Source organism: Mya arenaria, chromosome 1, assembly GCF_026914265.1.
Source record: "Mya arenaria isolate MELC-2E11 chromosome 1, ASM2691426v1".
NCBI classification, from domain to species: domain Eukaryota; kingdom Metazoa; phylum Mollusca; class Bivalvia; order Myida; family Myidae; genus Mya; species Mya arenaria.
Window position 1 is genome coordinate 1,065,850 of NC_069122.1, and position 24,642 is coordinate 1,090,491.

The window sequence follows — 24,642 nt, forward strand, 5'->3', positions numbered from 1 at the left end:
CATAATAATAAATAACTTGCTTTTAGTAAAAAGTTTGAAACAACTTATATAAATCTACCTGAATCAGTTTAACATCATATGTAACTGTATTTAGATATAACTTAGAATTGATTTTGGATTTGTAAAAAATGATCACTTACACAGGCATCATCAAACATCAGACTCCATAGCATATAACATAGACTAAATTTTGTTTTTATTATCACAGGAAATGCAATGACATGTGCTTATTAAAACAAAAAGAACAAGGGTATTTTTCAAAGTATTTTTTTTTGTTATTTAGATGTTTTTATGCACAAGCCAATTGTATATCCCTCCCCCCCCTAAGTCTGGAATAGCGGGGACTTTGACTTCCGGTCTCTCAAAACCCGGGTAAAATACCTGACCTGCAGCGACACACTGCTGGTAAAATCCCTGCCAAATGGCCCCGCAACCCCGAATACCTATGTGAGGCCCATTCCCGACTATTTTCAATATGAAGACAAAACCACATTCACCAGGCACAGTGAGTGCGGGGCCACCTGAAAGGTAAAAACACAGCCCATTGCCTCTGCTGTCCCCGGTATACCCCTGGAACAAGTGCGAGGGGTGGGGGTGGGGCATTGGTTACAATTGACAAGTGCATTACCATCCCGGATTATGCTGCATGGTGATAAATTTAGGCTTACTTATGTTGAGGTATATCCAGACCAGTGTTTATATCGCTATTTGTAAAAAAAAAGATATTTGTTCAAAACTGTTGTTTTATCAGAATTTGTTCAAAATGAGCTTGGTACATCAATTTCGACCAAACAATGACTCATGTTCCAGTTAAGTTGACATGTCATCTTCAGCATCGTCGTAACGAGGTAAATTTTGATTCCTTGTATTATGACTTGGATAAAATAGTACTAAGTTGATAGTACGAGTCACTAATTATGCAATATAATCACTACCAGTCTCAGATACACATGCTTTATTGCATAATGATTGCTTTAAATAATGAGCCTTTAGTGCATGAGATGATCAACAATGACTTCAAGAATGCACAAAACATTTATTGTCAAAAATAAGATTTAATTTCCAAACTTCGAGCCACATTGTTTATACTGGAAGCCGCCATTTTGATTGAATTTATTGAAACCCATGCTAAACCGATCAATATACAGTATAAAAACACTACGCATCGGTAACTTCCCTTTACAAAAACATGAAAACTAGCGTAGAAAAATTATACTTGATTATTTTTAGCCTTTTAATTAATTATTACCTGAAAGACTTCTTGGCGATCAAAATGGATGTGCGGGCGCACAAAAAAAAAAAAAAAAAAAATTTTTTTACATTTTCAAAAAATAGGAGCGGTAAATCCGCGGAACGAAATATCAATTTGGTGTGGTCTTAAGTCCCATTAAAAGGAGTGTCTGTATAAGTAATTATTGTTGATGTGTATCCGCACAGTACTTATTGCATGGTAAAAAGTTGCCCACTGATTCATAACCACTCTGAAATGAGAATTAATGTATATGCATGAACCCCCCCAAAAAGCACCTATCAAATATAGTATTATTTTTAATTTCACATTACATTATTTTAATATTATTATTAATAATTTATGATGCTGGTAACAAAAAGATGTTGCTGTCAAGTGCAGTTAAAGGAATTGAATATGGAAGCTTTATCTTTTCAATTGTTGATAATATTGTAAAGCATGATAGTTAATAAATCATTGTTATGCTAATTAAAGCAATTATCACTTATAAGTTTGTTCCCCTACACATGATAGTTAAGGATGTATATGCACTGTGAAGTGGGTTTCCAAGTATTTCTGATTGTATATGAGGCCATGTGATGAAGTGTTGTGCAGCCTTGTGATTGTTTTGTCACAAATACAGGGTTAGTCCAGGCATATTCTTAGATATATATTGTATAGGTAATTTTTTTCTCTTATAATTATATGTTGGACTGCATGTTGGAAAGTATTACCCATGCAATATGTTTAAATAATAATACATGTTTACATTTGTTTTTGTTGCATGTACTTTAAAATAAACTAAAACTTTATAATTTGTTGATATTTAAATGAATTACTGTATGTTTGAAATTTATTCAGCATTTTTCAATAAAAAATATATTTTTTAGTAAGGGTTCAATTTAGAAGGGGAAAAAATGTATTAATCTGGAAGGGTTTGGAAGGGAATTTTTTTTTTATTATTTTGGAAGGGAAAACATATTATTCTGGATGTGTTCAGAAGGAATAAAGATATCATTCTGGAAGGGAAAAACATGTATTATTCCGTACGGGTTCGGAAGGGAAAAAACACATATAATCCAGAAAGAGTTGACATATATTGTTCTCGAAGGGTTCAGAACGGTAAACTCATATTATCCTTGAAGGGCTCAGAAGGGAAAACATCATTCTGGAAGGGTTCAGAAGGGAAAACATCATTTTGGAAGGGTTCATAAGGGAAAACATCATTCTGGAAGGGTTCAGAAGGGAAAACAAATTATTCTGGAAGGGTTCAGAAGGGAAAAACATATTATTCTGGAAGGGTTCAGAAGGGAAATCATATATATATTATCCTGTAAGCGTTCAAGTTTGATGCCTAGTGTAACGTGCGCCGTCAAACAAACAAACACCAGATAGCCAAGCTTTCTGGCGTAATGAAACAAACACCAACAGATCCCTTTAGGGAAAAGCATGCTCGACCCTGAAGGGGTCCACTGGTCTTAATATACACTAACTTCTCTATTCTCACATAGCCCGGGCTTTGCTAATTTGCATATTACCAACCAAGTTTACATCCGGTATGAACGTACTTCCGTTTTATACGGAATATTATTATGAACGAACATCCGCCGCCTACAGCGGACCGTTACATTAGCAATAGTATTAGAATTCGGGCTTGTTCATACAACAGTCTAATTTCGATGACTGATCATTCTGGAAGGGTTTCGGAAGGAAAAAAACAACACATATTATTCTGGAAGGGTTCAGAAGGAAAAAAACAACACATATTATTCTAGAAGGGTTCAGAAGGAAAAAAAACAACACATATTATTCTGGAAGTGTTCAGAAGGGAAAATATACATATTATTCTGGATGGGTTTGGAAGGAAAAAAACAAGTCATATTATTCTGGAAGGGTTCAGAAGGGAAAACATATATTATTCTGGAAGTGTTATCATGGGAAAAAATATTATTCTGGATGTGTTAGTAAGGGAAAAACACATATTATTCTGGAAGGGTTTGGAAGGAAAAAACAAGTCATATTATTCTGGAAGGGTTCAGAAGGGAAAACATATATTATTCTGGAAGTGTTATCATGGGAAATAAATCAATATTCTGAAAGGATAACCACAAGGAGTGTTGTCCTGATTGTTTTTTGGTGTGTCAGTGAATTTTTAAGTCGTATTTGTTATTATTATAGAAATTCTAAAGCACCTAGTCACCTTATCAGGAACTGATTTGAACATGACCTCAATAGGATTTGCTAATTGGGGGAAAAATCATTGTTCTGAAATATCCCTGTGTAGGAGTACAGTACTATGTTATCTCATCTGTAGAAAATCAGTTTAAAGAATTTAAGGTATTAAACCAATACTTGCACTATTATCTGGTATGTGAATTTTGATGCCTCATTACGCAATTTTATTTTTGGTATTGTTTGAAAAAGTTTTATCTATAGGAAAGGATATGTAAAAATTAGAATGTTTATAATTTTTTAGATACACTCTTTTGGACAAGAAAGATTGCTCTATTATTAAGGCCTTTTCATATTTGAGTTATGTTAAAATAAAGGACAAAAACACAAACTGCAAGAACTTAATCTACAGTGCTCTTTTGATGAAATGTTGTACATATAAGATATCAGGGGTGTAGTTACTTGGTATTCGGTATGCCACTTGTGTCAATCTTATGGTCATACATCATTGACTCCATTCACGGTATAGGCCAGTTATTTATATTGAACAATTTGATTGGCTACAGCATTCTTAGATCCATTATTACCGGTAAGACCAGTATTGAATACCATCCTAGGAAGCAATGCCCCTTCATATGATCCCATATTTGTACTGTGTAAAAATGAATCAGAATATAGAATCATGTAAATACAGTAGTCTAATGAAGTGACAAGCTTATTTCTGCATATGATACCTTAAAAATATACCCATGTTTTGTTCAGGTGAAAAATATCTTATCTAGTGGGTTGAAAAATGGATATCAACCGACTTGTGTTACAAAATAATCTCTTTTTCATTGTACCCATGTATGCAGTGTGCTTTTTAAAGTCAAGTGACTTAAACTTTTATCGCAGTTTTATTGAGTATGATTTACACATTTCAGATAACAAGGAGGTGATATAATATTTTCCTTATGTTTTTTCTCCAGCTGATTTTATGGGGTAAAGTACCACATTGTCAAAATGGAAAGTAGCGGCGCAAAGGACGGAGATTCTGATTACGGAGGGACAGATGAGGTTAGAGCCGAATTAGAGCGCACTTTTTCATTTGATGGCCCTTTGATTAGTGTTTTTGAATCATTGGTCAGGCAAAACTCAGTAACGGTTGATGGTGAGGATGATTTGCCAGAAGGTTTAGTGAACAAGAAGCATAGCTTTCAGCGATTTAAAAGTTACAATAGACATGGGTGTCAACAGGGTGTTCGATCCCTAAATGGTAGAAATTTTCATAGACAGATTGAAGTGAAAGATTTGATATCAGTTCCGCAGAAAGCTACATGTAGGTCGCTGTACGTGTCAACTAAGGCAAGAAAGACTAAAAAACTGAAATCTGTGGAAGGAATATCAACTGGAGTGGGTTTCAACTCGGATGGAGTAAATGAAGTTATCATTATTGACACAGACATGAAGGACACTGCAGAAAAGCAATGTAAGAAAGGCCGGAAAAGGTCATCATCCTGTGTGGATAGAAATAGAAAGAGACAGCGTGAAAACAAGGTTGGATCCAAAAACCACAATGGGGGGACGTCAAAATCAATGCCATTTTTGAAATCCAAGATGGAGCCATTATCCAGCAATGTGCACTCTTCTAAAACTATAAAGGAACAATTAAATGTCAGGAAGATGAAAAGAGCCTTTCAGACAATAACTGAAAAAGAACAGTTAAAACATTCAGAGAAATTTGACGCTGATAAAGATGTTTCAGAAGAATTTCATGATGAAAAAGGTGTACTGGAAAGCAATGTGGATAGCAACAAGGAGGCTGAAGAGAGTGAACATGTTGATGTGGTATTGAAGGATAGAAAGTACAGAGCCTTGTACGAACAATACTTCCACTTTTCCACAGATCATGGGAAAGATGATACAGGTAGTTTGAAGAAGGAGAAAAATGTCAGCAACATGGAGAAACATGGCATGGAGAGTGAAAATCATGACAAGGGATGTGGGGACAGGGATACTCAAATGTGGGAAAATGTTGCTTACATGTCCCAAGATGCTGTCAACAGAAAGATAAGGGAAAATATGAGAGGGAAGAGTTGCCCGACTGATGAGAGGTGAGTCATGTTTCCTAGAAGGTATTTGTGCCAATATGATAAAACACATAATGTTCATATTTGACTGTTCCCTCAAAGCTTAAAGTTGCAGGCCATCACTTAAATTTGGTAAATGTGTATTATCAAACATTAACTGACTTAGTGTTCATAATTATATTTTGTCTATGGGCCCAAACTCGGTTAACATTAACCAATGTACCTTGAAATGTAAATTCTTAATGACTGCGCGCATTATTGTCATTCATTATTGTTAATTATTTTAAAAAATAGTTGATTTGTTATTTTACCAAAGTTTTGTTTAAAAATATGGATTCATTTTTAGTTAATCTAGGACGCAATTTGTTAAACTGAAGTGCATAAATTTCAGGTACAAACATAATTGCCTCAATGTCGTTCTATACTGTTATGATCAAGATAAGAGTCAGTCCCTGTGAGTGAACATATTAGCGGACACAATTATCCTCCCATGTTTACCTTTTATGATGAATAGCTAAACATTTCAACTGCGCATTAAAGACAAATATAGAATTCAGTGATCATGATGAACAAACATAATTAATGTTTTCCTGTGGTTAATTTTTTCATAACAAACCATATTTATTTACTTAAGTGCATAAAAAATGAGCACTTTAACAGTGTCTGATTTGTAGGCATAACATAATCCATGTTGTGGTTCTGGTTTCCGGACCGACACTTTAACTCCCAACCCATTTTTCAATTGTGTTTAAGTGTAGTAAAATTAGGTTTCAACTGCAAAACATGTTAAGTAAGCATGTATAAATTTATAATCATATGAAAAGTTTATGCTAAGTTTCAATCAAACGTAGTGAGATAGTTGACTACCTTAAGAATTTCATTCTATGAAGATAAAAGGGTGCCCATGCTGGTTTCCATGACGGCTAAGTGTGCTACCAAAAGTGCAGGGCGCTGCACCCTTCCATAACTCTGAGATAAAACCCAAGTATTTAAACAATGATAAATGGTATATTGCCCTGTAAATCACCACTAACGAAAATTTAGAATTGACAAATGTGACAGAATTTAGAAGTCATTTCTAAAAATCAATCTTTGGAACCTGGTAACGGCCTCGGATTTTGTGTTTTTTTGGGGGGGTGGGTGGGGGGATGGAGCAACACTTTCATTGTTTCAAGGCCCTTCAGTAAATGAAAGCGTTTTACAGTCTAGTCTAAATTGATCTTTAAAATCCCACTAGTGGGCAATAAGCATGGTGTGTGTGTGTGGGGGGGGGGGGGGGGGGGGGGTACCGGCTCGCACCGATTTAGAATTAAAATTTTATGAAGCCCTGTTTGTACCCAATAAAATAAAAGAAAAAGAAAAAAATCTGTTTTGCCCCTATCTAGGTTGCATGTTGTTACAGGCACCACAGCATGGTCTTGTTTGTCCTGTTTGCCTTTCCAACTTTATTGCCTTGTTTAATCACACTCCTTGAATTAAGTACTTACGACCGCTATTACATCAGAACTGTCATAATATGCCATTATAATTTGAACAAAAAATTGCTTGTTTATACCATTCCTTAAAAAATTGCTTGTTTATACCATTCCTTCATGAAATAGATATCTTTTTAGTTTGAGAGTCAGATTTAATTGTAAAGGTGTCCTTCTCCTGGTACGTTCTGTTGGCTTCTCAAAATTTAGGGTACATGCAAAGGCACTTAAAACCATAAAAAGGTAAATCAAGAGGTCTGAAATTGCAAGTGCCTTTATTTCTTTGTTTGCTACACATGTCCCAAGAAAAAGAACATTGACAAGAAAGACGTCTGGAAATTTGTTAAAAAAAAACGTCAACCTTGTACCTTCTTTTAAATCAAGTATTTTGAAATGTATTACTTTTTCAGTTTCACTCGTGAAGGACATCAGACAGAGAGGAAATGTGCAGAAATTGACCCCCAGTACCAGGCTCCACAAACCGAATACTCGCCTTACATGACACCCCCATCTGAGAAATGTGAAAAACTGGTGGTATCACCCATACCAGAGAAATGGAACGATACATTGGAGAAAGAGGGGCATTCAGCAAACAAACTTGGATCCGAGAAGCTCCAGGACAATGTCCTGTTCGACAATAGATCGGTGGGTATATAAATGTTAAGCATTTTGTGAAGTACAATACTTAGCTATATGCCATGGTGACACACGATTTCTGCCATTTCTTATTTTTGTGGGGGAAAATATGAATAAATACCAATTTGTATTAAAAGCGCCAAATCAGAGGGCAAAATATGAAAAGAAAACACAAAATAAACAATCCTTCAGATTTTCACCTGGCCACAATAGCGTATATTTGCGCTGCTACATGACATATTTTCATGCAGCTCCATCTTACACATCAGTAGTATCTTCACATCATCAAATATTTCACATCTACAAGACGGTACAACAATGTCATCATCATGTTGTTTACAACGTCATGAACAATTGGCCGTTTGTCCTAATTAAAAAGGTACGAAAATGCCCTGCTATGTAAGGAATATCTAGCTTACCACGTTTTGCAGCCGTGATGTATAGAATATAATGCAGCAGTTAATTGTAACCACGACCTCCCCCACCCTGGTCAGGGGAATAGCAGGGACTTTGACTTTGGGCCCAGCCAAGCCCAGTTAAAAAAAATCCTCGTGCTGCTCCACATTCAATGGTGAAATCCCTGCCAAATACCCCTGCACCCCAGGGACCCTAGGTAAGGCCCAATCCCTGCTTTTTTTTTGGCGCGAATAAACCACTGCATTCACCATGCACTGCAGGGCCACCTGGAAGGTAAAAATGCGGCCCATCAACTTTATTTAAATCAAGATATGATCTAATACTTGTTTGTTTTCACATTGTTTCATTGTTCAAACTGAAAGATATAACTTGTTTCTTTTTATAATTGGAATCCCAGTTATGGGTTATTACCTGATAATATTTTTAGCTTTGTGTAATGGAAAAAATGTCTTTAAATAATAATATCTTGAAATACATGTTTTACTAAATTGATATATGAAGTCCAAAGAGCATGAATATGCTTTAAACCGATATGAATGCAATGTACATAATACTCAGTTTCTATTGGCCTTTTAAGCAGACAATGTATTTGTCACCAGTGATTTCCCTCCATTTAAATAGCCAAAAAGTGTCCATAAAATTTTTCCAAAATTCTTATTTCCCCATTATACTAGACACTATTTAAAACAGTGTAATTCTAGGAAAACAAACAAGATCTTCACAATACCAGCTCCAACACGATGTAATATACTGGCTGCTGATTTGAACCTATATTTAGAAGTAATATTGGTTGGATTTATTTTGGTATTAACTCCAGTATGAGTCATAAATCTTCCAAAATGTTTTTTACGCATACTGTATTTGTCCATGGTATTGACAGATGTGCATTACTTAGGCCTAAATAAGGTTTGTTTTCTGGTAATATATGCCCCCCATTATGTTATGGTTTGGTAGGTAACAGTGGAGGGGGGGGGGGGGGTGTACATTCAATTTTTTAGCAAGTATTTTTTTTTATTTATTTCAAGTTGGCAATTTGGCAATAACTTCTAATTTGGCAATATCTTTTTCTGAATCAGCAGTCAATAAATATAGTGAATCGGGTAACCCAAAACATCTTTTCTAGGCCTAAATAGATTTGAAGGGACTGTGTGTGGGAGGGTCCATTTTGTCTGATTCTTGGAATTGAATATCGCTTCCTTGTAATACCCCAGTGTTATAAAATTTCTTGTCACATAATAGTCACCATGTTTTTGAGTGCACTAGCTGTCGTCTTTTGTATTGCTCACTTCCTTATTGTTACGCTATAATGGCAGCAAACATATAGCTTTAATCTTTTTTTACATTTTGTTCATTAAAATAAGCATGACAGATCTGACAAATGCCTAATAATGATATAAGCTTCTCTTTTGACAATTTGTTAAACTAATCTTGAATAACATTTTGACACTAATGCATGCGTTTGAAAATTAAATCACAATTACTCTTCCTGTTACATGATATAGCTGATTATTTAGTGTCTAAGAAACTCATAGTCCTTTTCAAAAAATTGTCCTCCATGTATTGCATCAAGCTATTCTCGATAAGGGAAACTGCAATGGTATTTTCACAAATGAATGACTCACAGTGTTCAGGCTAGCTATTCATATTTGCTGAGGTCAACTGGGTCACTGGGGCATTTCCCGTATGTACTTTAATTTTGTTGTTCATATGTCATAGTTATATACTTAAAACTTAGTTAAGGCTTAATTTGTACATAATTATACAGCAAAGTGGTGCAGGGGTATACTTGTTTATTCCCCTGCCCTGCCCTGCCCTGCCCTGCCCTGCCCTGCCCTGCCCTGCCCTGCCCTGCCCTGCCATGTGTCTGTCTGTCTGTTTGTCTGTCGACATAGTCTTGTGCAGGCTTCATGTTCAAACACACTGGTTTTAAATTAAGCTTCACATAATTGATTATGCACCAGTCAATTGTAACCACAGCCCCACCAGGTCCAGGGGTATACCGGGGATAGCTGGGGAAATGGGTCGTGTTTTTACCTTCCAGGTGGCCCCGCAGTGCCGGGTGAATTTGGCGGGGGTTTCACGAGCAGTTTGTCCCCGCCCGGGCTTGGCTGAGCGGAAAGCCAAAGTCCCCGCTATTCCCCTGACCTGGGGGGGCCGTGGTTACAAATGACTGGTGCATTAATACCAAAGTAGCATGGTTTAGTTGGACTATTTTTCACAGAGTTATGGGTCTTTGTTATAATCTTCATAGAGATTCTTGTTTGCGCTTCATCTTGGTAAAACTTTATACAAGAGATTTATATCAAGCCTAGCGGTTCAGGCCTTCAGCAGGGTTCAGGCAGTAAATTCTTCACATTGTATAAGTTATGGCCCTTTTGTTCATACAGGTTAGCATATATATAGACCCCACTATAGAAACCCTCGCACAGGAATGATTTATATCAAGCCTAGTGGTGAAAGCCATTAGCAAGTTTTGGTGAAATTATTTTACGAGTTCATAGAGTTATGCCCCATTTAGTTTATTTTGCAATATAGTGTACATTGAGACATTGGTTTTAAACATCATTCTGTGTCAGGGCTGTTAGTGTGTGTGTGTGTGTGGGGGGGGGGGTTGTGTCATTACTCCTGTGATAGCTCTAAAAATAAGTAATTATGTATTTATATATTATTGTTAAGTTAACAAAAAACTACCTAATGAAGCTATTTTCATTACATTGAATCTTCTTTAAATTGGATAAAGGTTACAGGTAATTAATGACATATTTCTAAAGTAGAATTTAAAGCAATCATGTTTTGTTGATTTTACAAAACCCAGGATAATTGTCTTTATATGATAATAATAAATATTAACAAAATATTGGGGCCAGACCTTTTCTGAGGCTCTAATGTCCTGTATGACAATTATAACTGTTTTACCTTCAATGGTGCTATTATATTTTTACTTTCTTTCAGTTGGAAGACAGCCTAGATGACAATGTCGACTGTAACGTTCCTGCCTTACGCCCGGACGGTTGTTTTTCCGCCACAACTCCTGTGTCACAGTTCATACGCCCCGCAGCCATGGAAGGGGAGGATGATACTACCAACACTTGTAATAGCATTGACTCCATTGATGATTGGGGGAAAGGTAAGAATAACCTATTTGTTATGACCTTTCCAGTGGTTTATAGACATTTAACAGTAAGCAAAAATAAAAATAATTTATTCACTGTTTCAAACAGTGAAAATAACCACTTGAAATTTTTCAACATTTTGAAATGAAATATAAGCCCACTGTCACGTTCATATTAAATGTTAGCTAGTGTAGGGCTCTGACACAATTTCAACAATGTCATTTCTTAAATAACTACGTTCAAATACATTGCTTTTCAAACTACATCTTACTGTCATTTTTATCCTTTTTAGGCATATAATTAAAAGAAAAAATGTTTGTTTCAGTGTAAGATTGCAATATATTTCACACATTTGCTATGCCACTCGTGAAATATAGCTTTTGTTAATGACTCTCTGTTAAATAAATTGCTATCTTACACTGCATCAAACAAATATCATCTATTTATTTCAACAGAAATCTACAAGTAAATGAAATGACTTGTGTCTTATGACTTGTTCATCCATCTGTTTACAAGGGAGAAAAAAGATGTTTTGTCATAGCCTTGGTGTTGCTCCAAAACTATTTGAGACATTATTTTGTCATTAGAAAGGCAAGCCCTGCTATGATGGTTTAATAAATATAAATTATATAAATGATAACTTTCTTAGTGTTTGGCAGGAATGGCTCTCTACTGGCCAGTGAGCATGCACGAACTGCTAAACAACCAACTAAATGAAACCAATTAATGACTCATGGAAACTTGGTATTTGTTACAATTTTCTATTGCATGTTTATTTCAGTGGACTCAGGAGAGTTGTTCGAAAGCACCGAGATCTCTTTTGTCAGTTTCATCATAAGCATCTTCAAGGGTTTACCTACTGGTTGTGAATACAGGTAACTATTGGCTTACTTATTTGATTTGATTTTTACTAATACATCAAGAGTTCTTTCATTCCTACGAGCTCCCCTGTTTCTTTAAAAAATGGTCCACTTATTGTCATACCCTCATTGAGGTAGACATTGGTGTTGTGAAAAACATTGACCATACAGTCGAACCCTGTTGGCTGGAACTCACTTGGCTCAAATTCCTTGTTGGCTCAAACAAAATGTTAAGGACAAGTTTATTTAAACTGGAGGTAAGAATTCCCGCTTGGCTCGAATTTCTGAGGCTCGATGTATTTTCGCCGGTCCCTGAGAGTTCAAGCCAACGGGGTTGAACTGTACCTAAAAAGTTGTGCTGGATTACTGTCTGATAGTAAAGTGATACACTTCTTCTGATTCAATTTCTTTCAATGTTTTGGGTCCAATTTTGCAACCCTAGTTTGACTGATCAGAAATCAATGACACCAAATAACTAATATGGTATTTTATGCAAGTCTTTGAAAGCATTATTGTGATTACAGAGAACGAGACGTCCACTATATTAAGAATGCCATTTGTGGAATGGTTGAAGACATTCATTCACCTAAAAGCAAAATGAACAAGCAGTTCCCAGAGAAGAGGAGTCGGAAAGAAGTTGACATTTGTGCGAAAACTGATGAAAGTAAAACACTTGTTTATAATCAAGCTGAAAGAGATGAATTAGAAATGGACAATATCGGTATGGAAATGGAGAAAGCTGCTGTCGATGAATTACAGAAGGAACTTGATAAAGGGGATGAAGATGCTGGAAATTTGGAAACCGATGAATCTTGTCTTGTTGGTCTGGAAGTAGATACTGCTGATGATAGGGATGAGATGGATGATTGTGCAACCCCAAGCAATGCTGATGATGAAAATTTAAGTGAAGATGTTGAATCCAGTGAAGATATTGAAACTGAGGACCAATTAAGTAAGGTTGAACATGATGTTAATGGAAAAGAACTAGAACTATTATATGGTGATTTAAAGGAAGAATTACCTACTTATGATGAATGCAACAGTGAAGTTAAAGATACTGTTGATGAAGAGATCTGTTTTGATAAAGATGAACTCTGCGTGGACGGTGCAATTGAGAAGGGATTTGACAATACTCTGAAAAACAATTTTACGATTAGGAATGGTCAAAAAGAGGATGAACACATTAGTGATATTGACAATTGTACTGTTCACCATGGGGAAAGTAAAGATGATTTTAAAACAAAGATGGAAATTCTTGATGAAAACAATAAAAATGGTAACAAAGACCTGGGTTTCCATGTCGATGAAATTGAAACAAATTATAACAAAAGTGAAGCAAAAAAGGTCAAGAGAGGCAGTGTTGATACCAACTTATATGACTGTGATGGTATCTTGCCTAAACCAAAGATGAAAAAGGAGACATTGAAGTATTGCGTCTGGAAAATAAGGAAGAAATTCAAGCAAGAAGAAGAGCACATAAAACAGACATTAAAAGGAAATATGAATGTCAGTTTAAACAGAAGCCAAAAAAGGAAAGAAACAGACACAAGAAAGGGGATGATGAAAGTTGGAGGACCAGCCAGGATGTACATTAAAAGGCCAAGCCAAAGATGGGAAAACAGACGTTCTACAGGAAAGGAGCCGAAAGTCCCGAACCCTTCAGGGGATTTTTCAGGTATGTCTAAGTAAAGTGATGTCTAAATGTTTTACACAATGCACTTTAACTACATACATTTCATGTTATTTATATTTTACTTTATCATTTGTTCTTAAGAATATTAAGATGTGATCTGGTTATACATTGCATAGGTATTGAATGTAACGTGCAGCAGTTTACAGCATTTCTGGTGGTAACACAGAGATGAGCAAATCTTGACCATGAGTGACTGGTTTAAACCACTGAGGATTAAACCTTGAGGTTATCATTCTCATCATACTTATTTAATATTTTGACAGAGGGACCCCGCAAAGGAAAACGCACCAAGAAGTTGCCCCTGTTTGGTGGTGCAGGCTGTGGCAGACAGTGTTCAAACAATGGAGGAGGAGGAGGGAGTAATAGTAGTGGATCTGGCAAGCAGACTGGTTCACAACAGGTAAACATACATATTGGCTATATGAGAAATAGGCTTTGGTTGTGAGTGCTCAAACAATAAATATAGCCCGGAATTCACATTTTTGGGTTTTCCCATGCCGGTACAAATAAAACGTGAATTTTGAGCTATTGAAATTCTTGTAACAGACCAATGACTCTATTGTTTCCGGAGTAACGTGTGTATTTTAAAACGATATAATTTTGTTTGTACCAGAGGTTTAGCTTTGGAAAACCAGAATTTTATAATTCTGAGCTTAAAATTGAGAGGAGGGAGTAGCAGTAGTATTACCGGTATGTGGATCTGGCTGGCAGACTGGTTCACAACAGGCTAACATATATATTGTAGGGATGGCAACGAGTAGTAAAATTAATACTCGGGTACTCGGACGATCGTTCGATCGAGTACTCGGGTACTCGATTACTCGGAAGAATTGAATATGTGTTTGCGAAGACAAGTTTGTGTATACATGTATCGTTAATGACGTATATTGTGCGTTGGTCGTATTATTGGTCATTATCACCTTTAAAGTAAACTTCCATTACGTATTTTAACAAAAAATGATATGAAAAGAAAACAAATGTTGTTCCAGGCTTTTAATTGTTCTTATTCATTTCATTTTATACAAGTATGCACTGCAGTAATGAACAACATTCAGAATTACAATGAACGAAAATTAATAGCATACATAAAAATAGTATTAAATTATATTGGCTATATGAGATATAGGCTGGGGTTGTGAGTGCTGAAACAATGCGGGGTGGGGGGGGGGGGGGGCAGTAAAACAGTAGTATTATATGGATCTTACTGGCAGACTGGTTCACTACTAGTAAATCTTGTATTGGATGGTTGTTGGAGCCCAGGTGGTATAAGATATGTACGCATTGGCGACCTATGCAACTTTTCTTGAGTGTAGTTTGAAGACTGTCAGATGTCTTACAAATGTTTTTGGTAAGTCTAGTATCCTTGGAGACGCCTATCACTCCTATATCTTATATATCCCATGCATCCACAGGTAACTTGCAACTTTCAGGACTTCATGTTCACAGTACACAGTACAGTGATTTTAAGCTTGACTATTCAAAGAATATGGAGAGCTATACAACTCACCCAAGCGTCGGCGTCAGCGTTGGCATCACCCCTTGGTTAATGTTTCGCAGACAAGCACACATAGGTTAATATCTCAGCAACTACTTGAGGTATTGCATTGAGACTTTATACAATGATACTCAACCATCCAACCTACTTAATAAGCCAAGTTACTTAACTCTTGCATTTAATGCAAATAATTGCCCTTTATTTTTTTTACTTAGAACTTCTGGTTAAGGTTTTGCATGCAAGCACACATAGGTTAATATCTCAGCAACTACTTCAAATGTTGCATTGAAACTTGATACAATGCTACTCAACCATCCAACCTACTTAATTAAAGTAAAATAACTCTAGTTTGCATTTAATTTAAAAAAATAGGCCTTTATTATTCGACTTAGAAATTCTGGTTAAGGTTTTGCGTGCAAGCACACATAGGTTAATATCTCAGCACCTACTTGAGGTATTGCTTTGAGACTTTATACAATAGTACTCATCCATCCAACCTACTTATTTAACCAAGGTAGATAACTCTAGTTTGCATTAAATTTAAATAATGGCCACTTTTTTATTCAAAATAGAAAATTCTGGTTAAGGTTTTGCATGTTACCACTTTTAAGTCAATACCTCAGCAAATACATCATGTATGACATTGAAACTTTACACACAGGCTCCCAACCATTTAACCTTCTTCTTTAATCAAGTAAGATAACTCCCTTTCTTTCATATTATATAATTTTTGGCCCTTTATTATGAGACTTATAAATTCTGGTTAAGGTCTTACATGTTAGCACAAATAGGATAACATCTCAGCAACTACTTGATGTATTGCATTGAGACTTTATACAATGGTATTCAACCACCAAACGTAATTGAATAAACAAGTTAGATAACTGTATTTTGCAAATAATGGCCCTTTATTATTAAACTTAAATATTCTGGTTAAAATTTTCCATGTAACCACAGTTATGTTAATATCTCAGCACATCATGTATTGCATTGAAATCTAATCTAACACAGTGATCCATGCATGTTTTGCAAAAACTTTTCAATCCTTACACTGAAAAGCGGAGCGCGCTGTCTCTGTGACAGCTCTTGTTCTTGGTGCAATTTACTGCCTTTTAAACGAAAATAAAGGTCTTGACAGTTTAGACCAGCTTCAAAACAGTTAATTGCATGGATCAAATGTCTATACATGAGTTTTATTTCATCAGCTATTTTGGCATGATTTTGTATTTTCACAAAGTCTGTAGATAAATTTCAAAGTGAAATTTCTCTTTATATTTGCTCAGAAGAACAAAGATGACAGTGGACAAGGAAACAATGACAAAAACAACAATGGAGGCACCAACAATAACAACAACAACAGCAGTGGCAAAAACGCAGGATCAGATGGATACCAGTCTGGCCACCACAGCCCCCTGGAGATTGTGGAATCAAACCTGCCTGCTAGGGATTACAAGTTTTACAAGAAGAGAGAGCATGGGCAGATAAATGATGAAGACTTTGAGATGTTCCTGGGAAACCTCAGCCATGTATGGGTAGGTCTGATTTGTCAGTTACCCACTTGCCCAAAGCCCAGGAAACCTCAGCCATGCATGGGTAGGTCTGATTTGTCAGTTACCCACTTGCCCAAAGCCCGGGAAACCTTAGCCATATATGGGAATGTCTGATTGGTCAGTTATCCACTTGCCCAAAGCCTGAGAAACCTCAGCAATGCATGGGTAGTTCTGATTTGTCAGTTACCCACTTGCCCAAAGCCCGGGAAACCTTAGCCATATATGGGAATGTCTGTTGGTCAGTTACCCAATTGCCCGTAGCCTGGGAAACCTTAGCCATGTATGGGTAGGTCTGATTTGTCAGCTTCCCACTTGCCCAAAGCCCGGGAAACCTCAGCCATGTATGGGAAGGTCTGATTTGTCAGTTACCCACTTGCCCAAAGCCCGGGAAACCTCAGTCATGTATGCGAAGGTCTGATTTATCAGTTACCCACTTGCCCAAAGCCCAGGAAACCTCAGCCATGCATGGGTAGGTCTGATTTGTCAGTTACCCACTTGCCCAAAGCCCGGGAAACCTTAGCCATATATGGGAATGTCTGATTGGTCAGTTACCCACTTGCTCAAAGCCTGAGAAACCTCAGCAATGCATGGGTAGTTCCGATTTGTCAGTTACCCACTTGCCCAAAGCCGGGGAAACCTCAGCCATGTATGGGTAGGTCTGATTTGTCAGTTTCCCACTTGCCCAAAGCCGGGGAAACCTAAGCCATGTATGGGAAGGTCTGATTTGTCAGTTACCCACTTGCCCAAAGCCCGGGAAACCTTAGCGAGATATGGGAATGTCTGTTGGTCAGTTACCCAAATGCCCAAAGCCTGGGAAACCTCAGCCATGTATGGGTAGGTCTGATTTGTCAGTTTCCCACTTGCCCAAAGCCCAGGAAACCTCAGCCATGTATGGGAAGGTCTGATTTGTCAGTTACCCACTTGCCCAAAGCCCGGGAAACCTCAGTCATGTATGCGAAGGTCTGATTTGTCAGTTACCCACTTGCCCAAAAGCCCAGGAAACCTCAGCCATGCATGGGTAGATCTGCTTTGTCAGTTACCCACTTGCCCAAAGCCCGGGAAACCTCAGCCATGTATGGGAATGTCTGATTGGTCAGTTACCCACTTGCCCGAAGCCTGGGAAACCTCAGCCATGTATGGGTAGGTCTGATTTGTCAGTTTCCCACTTGCCCAAAGCCTGGGAAACCTCAGTCATGTATGCGAAGGTCTGATTTGTCAGTTACCCACTTGCCCAAAGCCCGGGAAACCTCAGCCATGTATGCGTAGGTCTGATTTGTCAGTTACCCACTTGCCCAAAGCCCGGGAAACCTCAGTCATGTATGCGAAGGTCTGATTTGTCAGTTACCCACTTGCCCAAAGCCCGGGAAACCTCAGCCATGTGTGGGAAGGTCTGATTTGTCAGTTTACCACTTGCCCAAAGCCCAGGAAACCTCAGCCATGTATGGGAAGGTCTGATTTGTCAGTTTTCCACTTTCCCAAAGCCCTGGAAACCTCAGCCATGTATGGGAAGCTCTGATTTGTCAGTTACCCACTTGCCCAAAGCCCAGGAAAAGTAATATTGCCAAAGGTCTAGTTTAAATTCAGTCCTCTTGCCTGAATTGGTGAGTCAAAGAAAAGATAAGTTGCAGAAAGAGACATTAAAGTATAGATGATTAAAATGGTTCAAAGATTTGTACTGAAATAAAGCAAATTCATGCACTTTACATCAGCAGTAGCAATGGTCGTACCAACCTCATTGAATTATTTTTTTATGGTAAAAACACAACAACAACGTTATGAAACAGATCATGTTAATATATGTTTTGGAAAACAATTATATTGAAAATGTTTTGGGCCAAGTGTGGGTTGCTTTGGGTACAGAGAGTATCATTTGGACAGCTTCCAGCTTGAATGGGCAACAAGAAAATATGGTCGTGTAGACTGTTACTGGATGTCTTGCTTTAAAACAATGAGGTCATCCTATCAACAAGCAAACAGCAACATATCCTTGAGAAGAAGTTGCCAATTCAAATTAACACAGTGTTACCATTCAAGTAAAGTGATTTGGTTCTGAAGAAATCATGTTTATACCGAGAACAAAAGATTGAAAAAAAGAAAAGAATGATATGCTTGTTGATAAGAAAAGATTGGTTGTATTAAATGCAGTGACTTATTAATTTTAATTTTACAAATCCACATGTTTTCAGATATTTTCGTTGAAACAAATTTGTATGTTTGCATGATATGAACAGTCGAAACCCATTGGCTGAATATCCCAGGGACCGGCCAAATTACTTTCCTTCAAGCCTCACAAATATCGAGCCAAGCGGTAAAGCATATATAGTAGGGATGGCAACGAGTACCCGAGTACTCGAGTACTCGATAGAACGTCCGAGTACTCGAGTACCAAATCACTACTCGAGTACTCGGAAAAAATATAATAAAAAAATCTATAAAATTTACCAAATACACGATTTACAGACAAAATATCAGATCTGGTTGGTTGCCAAGAGGACAATTTACGGTCCCTCTAATCCCCGCTGTGTACACAATTGACCTCAAACAATTAGTTGACAGTTGTTGTGATAGTTGCAAACTGTCAACAAAGGACCCCTATTTCAAATTAGTACTGATGTCAATTAGCGAAGTTTTGATAGCGGTACTTTCACCTACACAATTCTATTGTATATCAAGTACAGACCTTTCACCAAACAATGGACGCTAACGAGCGAAAGAGTATCGACCGTTACGAGAATTGATTTCTTAATGGGCGTATTTCAACTATTTTTGTTATGATTATCACGATTGATTGGTTGATATTTTAAATCAAGAATTATGAATATTAATGAGGTAAAAAACAATAACACAGTACGAAAAACTATCATTTAAAAAATAATAATATGTAGAGTAAACAACTGAACTTCGTATTGAATTTCGTTCATTGTAATTCTGATTGTTGTTCATTTCTGCAGTGCATACTTGTATAAAATGAAACGAATAAGACAAATTAAAAGCCTGAAACAACATTTGTGTTCTTTTTATATCATTTTTTTGTTAAAATACGTAATGAAAGTTTACTTTAAAGGTGAAAATGACCAATAATACAACCAACGCACAACATACGTCATTAACAATACATGTATACACAATCTTGTCTAAAGTTGCGAACACATATTCAATTTTTCCGAGTAATCGAGTACACGAGTACTCGATCGAACGATTGTCCGAGTACTCGAGTATTAATTTTACTATTCGTTGCCATCCCTAATATATAGAGTAACAACCAATGGGTTCTTTACATCAAGATCGAGCCAACGAGGAAATTGAGCCAAGCGATATCTAGCTGACAGGTTTTGACTGTACATGGTAATTCAATATCACTAGAGATTAGCTAAACAGATCAGATCCCAGCTACCATATCAAACAAAAACATTGTGCTGAGTAAAATAATGTATGAGAAAACAATCACTTTTCCATTTAGGACACTGGCGGGCATCTCTCACGAATAAACAACCCAGATGTAGCGATGTGTGTTGCATTCACTCTTCAGTTAATCGAGGACCAAGAAGAAGAAACTGCTAACTGTACAGTGTGTCTAATCCTTGACTCTATGCTTCGACACTTTGCCAGTTGTATAGTCAGTCCGACATTCTCAACTGAAGGTACAAGGAGTTGCCAAATGTGTCTACAGATCTTCACCTTGATTTGCATTCACATCAATGACTGCAATAATAATAATCACTTTCATGAGAAACTGAATGAGACCACCTTGGACAAGGGAAGTAAGTCCCTGTGTACTTCAAAGTTATGCTTATGGGTGATACAAAAACTTGAGGGCAAAGATTTACCAATGCAGATCAATATGGTCTGGATTCACATTCGTGGCCTACTTGGTAGAATCCTTGATGGTGTGTCAGTTGAGGCAGAGGATATCGTCATTCCTGAAGTCCTGACTAGGGGTACAAAGTTGCATGTCAAGAGGCCCTCACGGACTTCAACTACACGTCTCCCACTCAGCCTTCCAAGCATACCTGAGAATGAAACAATAGGGTCTCCGAACAATTCCCGACCTTTGAGTAGAAAGAAATCAAACTTAGCTAGTGTGGAAGAAAACAAATCCCAGAAACCTGTACATACGGGCACAGACTCTATTGAGGTAAAGCAGGAAGCTGAAGCAGCAGTAACTAGCCCTACCGAAGATTTCACAGATAAATCAGGAACTATTTTTGCTCATGTAAGACCTGAAACACGCGATGAGAGTGAGGATGTGGGGGATGCTCTACCAACTGGACAACAAGAGGGCCATGATTTGGAAGGCCCAGGTAGTGGAGGTTCGTCGGGGGACTATACGCCCTCTTTTGTTCAGCCAAGGGGGAGAGGAAACAAAAGCTTACCCATGGATGGTTTTAAAGACCCACAGTACTTCATCAGCGTGAAGGAGAAGCCAACAGGAATAAAGGGAATAGGTAGGACATTTAATTTCATGTAACAAAGTTAAATGGCAGTAAAATATGATGGCACTCTTTAGAATATTGAGCTTTGTTTTGCATATGGAAACATGGTGAGGAAATGCACCATATAAGGGCACGTTTATTGGCAGCATAATTATAGTGGTTGGTAATATGTTTAATGTCTTTATTTATATTTAAGCCAATTTTTTATTTTTTTCACATAAAAGGTGAGGTTTTGTTATAGCCATGTTGTCATTGGCACCGTCATGCAAGAACTTTACCATAGTTCAAAACCTTATAGTCCATACACATGTACAGAAAGGCCCATAACTCTGGCTTAAATTGTAATTGGGTTTTGCCCCTTCTGCTGCCTTCTTATTATACATTTTTGAGTTGAATAGATTTTAAGAACTTGGATTGAGCATTATAACTTCATCAACAGATATATGGTCGTAATATGCCAATTTTCTCATTAAGCTGAATGATCTTAAGTTATAAGTTGTAGTATACACTACAAATGACCAACATATTTCTAATCTTTCAGATGAGGTAGTTTATGCAGACAAGGCCCAGCTGGTAAGAGTGGTCGGGATATGGGAGGAGTTCAAATCTCGCTTTCTCATCGAGGCCAAACTTCAAAAACATGTCAGGGAGGAAGGCGTTATTCTTAAAGAGTATAAGGTATGTGTGAGAAGCATGGGGCTGTATTGAAATACTACTTACATGTAGCTTGACATAGAACGGTTAGGATGAAGTCAGTTTCGGCTCAATAACTCTAGTAAACATTGATTGATAGTAATGAAACTTAGTGTGTAGGTAGCTTATGTGATGACCTAGCTTGGATTTGATTGTGGGTCAAGGTGGCTTTGAATATAAATAGACCAATGGGTTCCCCTCAATGACTTATTGCAAATGGAAAGTTATAAAACTTGGTGTATACTAAAGTTTATATGAACAGAAAGATGTAACTTAGAATTGCTCTTTGGGTTTGAGGGGTTATGGTCAAGGTCACTGTTACCAAAAATCCTAATCATAATGTTGAGATTAATATTCATACCTTTCAGAGCAAGCTGAAGATTATGGGTCTGCGTTACAACAATGAGTTCCAGTGGATTAAGATTTCACATCTTGGAAATGGCATGACTGGGAAATGTCACCTTGCCAAAGACTTTGAAACAGACTTCATGTTCTGTGTGAAGGAGGTGAGTATATAGAGAAGAGAAAATGAAATTTACTGAAGAATCAGAGAAAAAAATATATAAGCAATATGTTAATGCTATTTTAGCTGGTGGAATTTGTGGCCATGTAACTATTAATTGAAAAAAAAACAACATATTTATAACTGCATATACTTTTTTATCTGTTAAATCATACGTTTCACATTGCTCTTCTTTGGGTATATACATGTAATCCATAAAGGGATTTCCTCACAATTTATAGGGTAAAACATTGAACATTTGACTATGGAAGCATCCCCACCCGAGGATAGAAGGACCAATTTCCTCCTCCGTGTCAGGGAAATGGGTTCTAGTATATACTTCTATATCTATTGAGAGGTAATGAGAAAGTTCTCTTCATGGGAATCGAACCTACAACATCTTGGGTGAGAGCGGACACATATGCCACTTAACCATTCTCAACCTACAAAAATGGCTGCTGGGATATTTTCTCACCTTTCTCAGAAATCTTTAAAACGAAAAAAAATCTCATTTTTTAGATGCACATCTCCCACTATGAGAAAGAAGAGATAACCTTGTGGAGTGAACTAGATCACCCATTCATCGTGCAGATATACGGAGCCATTCGTCATGGCGAGAAAATATACATCCTACAGGAGTTTATTGCTGGTAAGTTACATTGGAGTGTTCGGACTTGACCACACACTCATGATAGATATGTGCAAGCAAATGTCTGTGCCACCATATCATTTACGTTGATTGCTTCAAACAGATGTTGAAATAATTTTTCGGCGAAGTCTCTCAAACTCAAAGAAAATTAAATGAATGATCGATCGATCATACATTATACATTACCTTATTGTGTCAACTTTAAAGCATGAATGACATAAAGGGATTACTCTGTGTTCACATTTGTCACGGTCAATAGATTATTGATTATTGGATCAAATGGTGACTTTTACAAGAAAAATTACAGACACTTTTTTCAAGATCAACTTCTTTTGATTGACTAGATGTAGTGTCTTCAGACTTGGTATGTTCACTGGTCATGGTCAGAAGATAATCCCTATAGGTTAAAGGTCAAGGTCATGGTGACCTCATGACAGACGACTCATCTGATTCATGTAATTCTAGTTTTCATCAAGTGATTTCTATTCATTCATAGGTGGCTGTCTTACTGAAGCTATCAATGCCCAGAGGAAACTGGGTCAACGTCTAGGACAGAGAACGGCTCTACGATACTTCAAACAGCTGCTCGAGATACTGGTGTACCTTCAAAACAAGAACATAATGCACGAGGATATTAAAGGTAGCAATTGAATTTAGCAACAACCCACACCAGACAGCTGACATCTGGCACCAATTTCTGAAACTAAGTTCACTCCCTTGTCACATGGTCAAACTAAGAACACTTTTTTGTTTGGAACAATTTGTGTTATTTCATTTCAAACCTTTCTGATACTTTTTAAAGAAATTATCTTTATAATAATTGCGTTACAAATAATTTTAATAACAAAGTTCAATTCAATTATTTGGTGTAATGAATAAAGAGACTTAAGCTTGATTTAGGAAAGATTTTTTGAGAAATTGTGGCCTTTATTTAAAGAATATGTCATGCTGCTTTTACAACAGTCTGTGGCATTTTCAGCATCACTATGGAAACAGCTTTTATACCTTTCATTCACATTTCTTCCACACCAGACAAGCGTTACGATGGAAATTAGCATTCATAATCTGTTTCATTTAAGATATTTATAATCATTTTCAAATGTAACATAAAGTAATTCAAAGTATTCTAATGAGAAAGATGAAGGTTGATGTTATGATTTTGAACCAATGTTTGTAAATAAGTGTATGAACATGCATTGAATAAAATATTTACTTCCCAGCTGACAACATTCTGCTGAACACCATGAACGGGTCCGTTTCCATCAAGATGACAGACTTTGGGCTATCAAGGCGTATTCAGGGGACACCGAGGAAATACAACAAACTTGTAGGTACCCAAACTCAATGGAGCCCGGAGAAAGCCAAGGCGATAGAGTACAGCTTTCCTGCAGAAGTGTGGGCTGCTGTGTGTGTGCTGGTTCATGTACTGAGTGGGGTTCCACCATGGATCAAAAGATACCAGAATTTGATGGCTCTTATTGTTGTGGTAAGATTTTAACTTGTCAAGCTCCATTAACTCCTTAAGTAGGCTTGATTCCATTTTAACAGGATCTAGTTAAGCACGCTATTCTTGTGTGTAATTTGTGATATATATTCATTTTTAGAGGTCTGAGATATACAAAGGAAATAATCTTAAGATAATTAAAATGAACTAATTTTT

The 24,642-nt window shown here is 37.0% G+C and overlaps 1 protein-coding gene across 4 annotated transcripts in view; it reads left to right on the forward strand.

Moving 5' to 3' along the window:
- The window catches only part of LOC128212349 (uncharacterized), a 57,212-nt gene that overhangs the window by 17,448 nt on the left and 15,122 nt on the right, over positions 1–24,642 (forward strand). For 3 of the 4 annotated variants that reach the window (XM_052917953.1, XM_052917796.1, XM_052917877.1), the window contains exons 2-14: positions 4,369–5,493; positions 7,352–7,586; positions 10,947–11,121; positions 11,889–11,982; positions 12,492–13,642; positions 13,924–14,060; positions 16,439–16,687; positions 20,166–21,150; positions 21,680–21,816; positions 22,200–22,337; positions 22,853–22,982; positions 23,479–23,622; positions 24,203–24,468. In XM_052917953.1, coding sequence (XP_052773913.1) covers positions 4,403–5,493; positions 7,352–7,586; positions 10,947–11,121; positions 11,889–11,982; positions 12,492–13,642; positions 13,924–14,060; positions 16,439–16,687; positions 20,166–21,150; positions 21,680–21,816; positions 22,200–22,337; positions 22,853–22,982; positions 23,479–23,622; positions 24,203–24,468 — 4,932 coding nt within the window. In that variant the 5' untranslated portion in view covers positions 4,369–4,402. Of the gene's footprint in view, positions 1–1,829; positions 1,910–4,368; positions 5,494–7,351; positions 7,587–10,946; positions 11,122–11,888; positions 11,983–12,491; positions 13,643–13,923; positions 14,061–16,438; positions 16,688–20,165; positions 21,151–21,679; positions 21,817–22,199; positions 22,338–22,852; positions 22,983–23,478; positions 23,623–24,202; positions 24,469–24,642 lie in introns of those variants that run through there. The other variant, XM_052918025.1, reaches the window with a different exon arrangement.